At 41.0% G+C, this 7,376-nt stretch overlaps 1 protein-coding gene across 3 annotated transcripts; it reads left to right on the forward strand.

The window, feature by feature from the left end:
* Positions 1 to 201: 201 nt before the first annotated feature.
* Positions 202 to 6,835, forward strand: LOC101544596 (transcription elongation factor A protein-like 4). Of its 3 annotated transcripts, XM_055121544.1 has the most exons (5): positions 202 to 320; positions 904 to 975; positions 1,325 to 3,341; positions 4,222 to 4,480; positions 5,216 to 6,835. In XM_055121544.1, the coding sequence occupies exon 3, from the start codon at positions 1,352 to 1,354 to the stop codon at positions 1,985 to 1,987; it is 636 nt and encodes a 211-aa protein (XP_054977519.1). In that variant the 5' UTR covers positions 202 to 320; positions 904 to 975; positions 1,325 to 1,351; the 3' UTR covers positions 1,988 to 3,341; positions 4,222 to 4,480; positions 5,216 to 6,835. The 3 variants fall into 3 exon arrangements, with proteins under 3 accessions (XP_054977519.1, XP_054977518.1, XP_054977520.1); XM_055121543.1 differs by having other exon boundaries at positions 4,222 to 6,835; XM_055121545.1 differs by having other exon boundaries at positions 245 to 320; positions 875 to 975; positions 4,222 to 6,835.
* The last annotated feature ends 541 nt before the right edge of the window (positions 6,836 to 7,376 follow it).

Here is a 7,376-nt window from a genome sequence, read left to right on the forward strand (position 1 = left end):
AGTCAGGACTCCTCCCCCGAACCTCTCGATCCACTTTTGAAAATAAAAATCCTGTGTGCTGTGTACTAAGATTCTTTCTTTGACCAACTTCCTAAGACAAGGAGAAGGGCAAAAGAACTCAAGTAAATGGGGACCTGCTCCCCAGAGGTGGTGGGACAGTCGCCGGCTAGTGGGCGGGGCATGGAGGCGAGCCCGGGTGACGCGGTATCACGTGACTGGCGGGCGCAGAATTGGGCACCGGTCCGGGTGCCCGCCCTCCGTCCCTGCAGTCGCACCCCGAGCCGGTCCTCGGAGTTAATTGTCGCTCCAGTTTCTTTAAGGTCAGTGCGACGGTTTTTGTCGCTGCCGGTGGACCGCTGAACGGGGGGAGAGAAACGGGCACGGAAAAGTGATCAGGGGGTGTCTAGGTCGCAAGAAGCTGGCCCAAGTGCAGAGATGGCGGGGGGGGGGGAAGAGGCCGTGGGGAGCTAGCGGCCAGTGGGCGGAGGGTCGGCAAGGCGGACACCCCGGGATTAAAACCCCCGTCTCCGCGCTCGCTCCTCGCTGTCCTCCGTCCATTTTAGAGCCTGAGATGGTGAGCTAGGAGTGGGCGCCCCAGCGGTGAGGGCGGAGAAATGACCCCCAAGCCCTTAGTCACTCTGTGCGGAGAGGAGAAAGTTGACCTAGAGTGTGGAGAGGCGAATTGCCGCTGGGGGAATAGGACTCGGGAATCCAAAATTAGTTTGCAAAATGGTTTGGCGTCCCAGGCATGCAAAGAAATGGCGGCGGGGGGGTGCTGGGGGGAGGGCGGGTGTGGAGGAGCTGGAGGATCAAAATCTTGGGTGAGGGTGACCGGGATTCAGGAAAGGGACCCTAGTTTCTTGCATCCACCCAGCGCCCAGCCCGTCTCCTGTCTGTCTGCAGATCTGCCTGTCTGCTGTTCTCAGCACACTGCAGGCCAGCAAAAGGGGAGCAACCTGTCCAGAATCCCTGCAGGTCAGTGAGGAGGGTGCCACTGGATAGGAGCTCAGAGGGGTGAGGAATGTGGAGGGCAGGGGCTGGGCAGAATTTGGGTCTTACTGTCCACCTTCCAACATATTTATATGCACTCTGCCACACTGAGCAACTATAGGGAAGTGGCAGGACTTGCTAGGAAAAAATAACTGTTGGGTAGCATATGCGTGGGAGGGATGATGGGGTAATGGGTGGGCAGAAGACACACTTGGAGGGTCGAGCCAATTCAGGGGACTCCTGATAAGGAGTAAGGTGCAGTACTAGCAAGACCTACCGCTCAGTCTCATCTCCTCTTTGTTCCCCTCTCCCTGCCCCACCCCATATTCCCCAGGACTGGAAAAGGAGGAGAAATCTCAACATGGAAAAACTCTGCACTGAAAATGGAAGAAAATATGAGAATCAAGGAAAGATGGAAAATGAACACTCTCAGGATGCAGGAAAGCCAGACATAGCTTCTGTTCTGGAAGACAAGGAGAAGTTAGAAAGTGAGAGAAAGACAGGAGATGGGGAAATGCAAAAAGACAAGGAAAAGTTAGAGAGTGAGGTAGAGCCAGAAATCAAGGGAAATCCCGAGAGTAGGGGAAACCCAAAAGGAGAGCCAGAGAGCCAGGGAAAGCAAAATAGCGAGGAAGACAGAAATAGTGAAGGAAAAACAGAAAAGCCAGACAGTGAACCAAAAGATGCAGGAAAGCGTCCTGCTGACGATGAAATACCCAGGAAAGCCAAAAGAAAAACCAACAAGGGGCTAGCTCAGTGCCTCAAGGAACATAAAGAGGCTATACATGATATGCATTTCAGCAATGAGGAGATGATAAAAGAATTTGATGAGATGGCTAGGGTGGAGGATGAGGTAAAGAAAACCAGACAGAAATTGGGTGGGTTTATGTGGATGCAAAAAAATTTACAGGACCCCTTCCACCCAAGGGGCCCAAGGGAACTCAGGGGTGGCTGTAGGGCCCCACAAAGGGGCTTTGAAGACATACCTTTTGTATAGTGCCCTTGGCAGGCTTTCACCAGGTCCTGGGCTATATAACCTTATGCAGATACTTTAGGTGTCACTCTGGTCTTCCAATTAAAGCCATCTATGATACTGTAGCAGATTTTCATCCTTTGCATGAAAAAATGTTTATGGTGCATTATAAAATTTAAAAGGAAACAGTTTGCAGAACCATACATACGGCATGACTTAATTTTTTAAAACTACAAAGATATTTTGTGATTTGCATATGGAGAAAATGCATGGAAAAAGGTACTTGGTGCATTATAAAATTAAAAAGGAGACAGTTTGCAGAACCGTATAAATGGCATGAGTTCATTTTTTTTTTTGCTTTTTGGGTCACACCCAGCGATGCTCAGGGGTTACTCCTGGCTTTGCACTCAGGAATTACTCCTGGCGGTGCTTGGGGGACCATATGGGATGCCGGGGATCGAACCCGGGTCGGCCGCGTGCAAGGCAAACGCCCTACCCGCTGTGCTATCGCTCCGGCCCCCATGAGTTCATTTTTTTAAACTACAAAGATATTTTGTGATCTGCATATGGAGGAAGAACTCTGAAAGCTGTGCCCATGAAAAGATAAATGGTGTGGGGGCTGGAGAGATAGTACAGCAGGTAAGGTGCTTGCCTTATGTGCAGCTGACACAAAGTGCAGAGCCAGGAGAACACCCTAAGCACAGTCTGGGTGGCTCAAAAACAAAAACAAAAAAGATTAACTGGTTTTCTGTGGGTAGTTCTTTTCCTGTTTTTTTTCCCTTTGTTTTCTCCTAAAATTACTTTTTCCATAAAAATAATGAAAGATAAAAATAGAGAAGCATATTTTCAGGATAAAAATCATTGAAGGAAAGGGGAAAAGTAAAAAGAAGGAACACAATATCAAGAATTATTCATTGAGCTTATAAAGGCACTGGAGACATTTAATATTGTTGGTATTGGTGCCAGAAAGATAGCTCGATGTGCTTAACAATGCTTTGCATGCATGAGGGCTGGGTTCAGTCCCTAGTACTGCCAGGGGCAACATGATCACTGCAGGCCAATACCCTAAATAAAATTCTTGCTGTTAATATGTGAAATTCTGGGTACAATTCACACTAAGATCTCAAAGATGGAGGAATTAACCTGCTAGTTATCATAGATCCATTGCTGTAAGATATGTCTTAATATCTGAAACGAGGATTGAATATGAAAGTTGCTTTGCATGATATGAAAATCAGATGATGTATTGCATGTGAGAGTTGTGTTGGGCTAGCTCCTGTCCTCTTCCCTGCACAAGTAGAAGCAAACCTTGTCGGATATTTTGGAGGACTGAGGGATGTCTTACCTCTGTCCAAAAATAAGTTCAGACAGTTCAAAGGTAGGTGCCACTCCCCCCAGGCAGTCTTGTCTGTTGAACACTGTCTCTTTTCATGGGTCCTGTAACACCTGAGGTCCTTATTGCTGCTGTTGGCTGGAGATAATAGACTAAAACAACAGTGCTCAAAAGAAGAATAGAGAATAGTCACTCTATCCCAGGTGGCTAGTACCTAATTGTCACTTGGGACTTGATAAAGTTCTAAAACCTTCCCAGGGGAAGAGGGATGTGGTTTGACGCATGCTTATCATGTGTGAGGCACTGGGTTTCATCACTGACAGCACACACACAAAACCTTCAGGTTTTATTATTAATTTGTGTGTGTTTCTCCACTGCATTTAAACAGTGGAGATTGAGTTAGGAGAAAAATATGAGTGTCTGTGCGATTCTCACATACTAATCTGTTGTCATCTGACACTTCTTAGGAGTACTCCAAGAAATTACTGTTAAGTCCTGCATTACCACTTCAACAGATCCATCTGCTTACTTCAGTTTTCTCCTGGAACTTCATTAGTTTTTTAAAAAAAACAGCATTTAATAACTTCAGTGTTGAAAACAAATTTAAACAAATTTCTCCTTTAATGTTGAAAATTAATGTCATGTGAATCTTTAAAAATTTTTAATAGTGAATCACCATGAGGTACAGTTACAGAATTTGCTTGGGTTTTACAAAGAAGCTTTTATTTTTAGGACAGTTGTAAATTTACAAATTACTGAAAAAATAGCACAAAGTACTACCCCATACCCAATATCACAAATTTGTTCACATAATAGTATGGCATATTTGTCGCAATAAACTACTATTGATACATTATATATATATATATATGTATATGCATACATATATAGTTCCTAAGTATTTTCTTAGTGTTCTTTTCCTTAGGATCTGTTCCAGGATATCACATCTAGTTCACTACCATTCATCCAGTCTCCTTAGTACCTTTTGCCTGGGCAGTCTCACACAACCTGATTTTGATGTCCCTGACACAAGCTTCTGAAACTGACAAGTAAGGTATTTTGTATATTCTCTGCCTCACAACTTGGGGTTTGCCTGATTTTTTTTTCTTTTGCTTACACAGACATTGTATTTTGGGAATAAGACCGCAATGGGAAAGCACCATTCTCATCACAGCACATGAAGGGTACATACTTTCAGTGTTAACACTTTTGATGTTTTGTCACATGGCTGCTGTTAGTGTTTTTCATGTTTCTTCACAGTAAAGCTGCTCTTTTCTTTTTCTCTTTTCATGCTGTACTTTTTGAACAAAAGTCACTATCTGTGGTTCCATATTTAAAGAGTGGAGTGTTATGCTCCCCCTTCTTGAAGGTGTAGTATCCACAAATTATTTGTAATGATCCACAGGAGATTTGACTCTTACCCATTCATTTATGTATTCAGCATTTAAATTTGTGTTAGTAGAAACTCATTCTAGCTTTATACTTTGGATTATAAGCTAGCACTTGAACCAATTGTTCAAGATTTTGCCATTAGGATTCCTTTCAGTTGGCTTACGTATCTATTTGACATAGTCCTATTATTGTGCTGTTTTTTATTTTAATGCTTTATTCTTTCTGGCACGACAAAGTGCCCTAGTCTTGCATATCTTGTGCTCAAGTCTTAGTATCAGGTGCTTCTCCATCACTTAGTAACTTTGGCTAAAAGATGTTACTAAAGACCGTTACTAAAGACCAAGATCTTGATACTAGATATACTTAGTACTATTCAGATATTTCATTACTTCCAAGCCCTCTCAGTTGACAGAGCAATGAGACAGATGAATAGATAATAATCTATGAATATATAAACATATCTTTACATGTGTATATGTACTTACATCTTTCTTCCTATTTTTTGTTCCACCTCTGGCTGTACTCAGGGCTTACTCCTGGCGTCTATACTCAGAGATCACTCCTGACAGTGCTCCAAGAACCATATGAGATGCTGGGAATTGAATGGATTTACTGAATGCAGGCAAAGCACCTTAATCCTTGTACTATGGCTCTGTATTTTATTTATGTGGATGGAAATGTTTGCCTTTAATCTTATAGAATGCACTCATTTCCATCCGCACGTTTCTAAAACCACCCGTGTCACTAATATTTTTGATAAGATTGTTTCTCACATCTGTAATATACTTAGATGCTTTTGTCACCTTCTGCATTTGGGGAGTGCTGTTGTAAATGGTATTTTTAAATTTGAATTCCACTTCTTCATTGCTGTTATATAGGAAATCAGTTAGTTTTTGGTTAGTAGACTGACATTCTTTGACCTGTGGCCAGGAGTTTGTTAATGTTTGGGCATTTTCTACACATATGATAAGGTGTAGAAATAGTTATATTTTTTTACATTTAAAAATCTATGATTTTTTTCTTTTCTTTGTCTTGCATTAGTTAAGACTTCAAGTATGATGTTAATTAGGAGTAATGAAAAAATACATCCTTGCCTTTTTCCTGATCTGACAGTGAAAAGTTCACTTTCTTATTGCTAAGTATAATGTTACTTATGTAGCGTTGGAGAGATAGTACAGGGAGTAAGGTACTTGCCTTGTACATGCTGACACTAGTTCAATACCCAGCACCACACATTCCCTGAGCACCACCAGTCCTAACTACCTGGGGTATGAAAGAAAGATATAATATTAGTTGTAGATATTCTTTACCAAGTTAAGTTCCCCTCTAGTCTAGTTTGAAAGCCTTTATAATTAAGTGGCATTGGAGTCTAGATGCTTTTCTGAATCAAAGGATAGAATTATACACTTCTTCTTTGCTCTGTAAATGTGGTGAATTATATTGATAGAACTACAAACGGTTAACTAGCCTTGTATTTCTAGAAAAATTTCCACTTGATTGGTGTATAATTTTTACACTGTTGATTCAATTTACTAATATTTTATTGAGGGATTTGTATCAACATTAATGAGATATATTGCCTTGTATTTTTCCTTTCTTATAATGTCTTTTATGGTTTTTGTTTTTCTGGACCACACCCAGCTGTGCTCAGAGTTTAGTCTGGGCTCTGTACTCAGGGATCACTTCAGGTGGGCCTCAGGTAACTATATGGGGGCGGAAAATAGGACACAGTTTGGCTACATTTAAGGCAAGTGCCCTGCTCACTGTACTATCATTCACCCCCATTTTCTAATGCCTTTTTATCTGTAATTAGAATTAGGGTAATACTGCCTTCCTAAGAGAGTCAAGAAGTAGTCAATTCTCTTTTTGTGGTATGAAGAAGTTGTGGACAACTGGTACTTTTTTTTGCAGGGATGTCATTCATTCCCAGCAGTGCTAGGGGACAATGTGGTACTGGGCATCAAACAGGGAATTCACATATTCAAAGCAAGGGTTCCACACCTTTGAACAATTTCCCAGGCCCCCAACTGGCACTTAAGAGTGTTTGGTAAAATTCACTGGTGAAGCTCTTTTTGTTCTGGCAATGTCCATCTTTGGAAGATTGCTAATTATTGATTCAATTTCCTTAATAAATTCAAGTTATCTTTTTCTACTTGTGTTAGTTTCAGTAACCTGTATCTTGAATAAATTGGTTTGTTGATTCATCATGTATCTAGTAGCTTGTACCTTTAATAAACCAATATTCATTTAAATTATTAAATATGAAGGCACAGAATTGTTCATAGTATCTTTATTTTTTGAAGGTCTACAGTATCAGTACCAATAACCTTATATTTATTTATGGTACTGTTAATTTAGGGTCTCATCTTTTTCTCAAAAACCCTCATGAAAGATTTTTTTTACTGAAGTAAACAGAAAAGCTTTATTAACAGAAAAATGGAAGTAATAGTTCAGAATTCTTATTTTTGAGGACTGTTTTTACAACTCAGCATTTTTAAAGTAGGAAATAAGAATGAAATAAATTTTATGCTGTTTGTTTGTTCTTTTATTAATTTTTTAAAATTTTTTTAATTAGTGAATCACCATGAGGGTACAGTAACAGATTTACACATTTTCATACATGTGTTTCCCTCATACAATGTTTGAGCACCCATCCTTCCACCAGTGTCCATTCTCCACCACCAGTGA

Source organism: Sorex araneus, chromosome X (assembly GCF_027595985.1).
Source record: "Sorex araneus isolate mSorAra2 chromosome X, mSorAra2.pri, whole genome shotgun sequence".
Classification (NCBI taxonomy): Eukaryota; Metazoa; Chordata; class Mammalia; order Eulipotyphla; family Soricidae; genus Sorex; species Sorex araneus.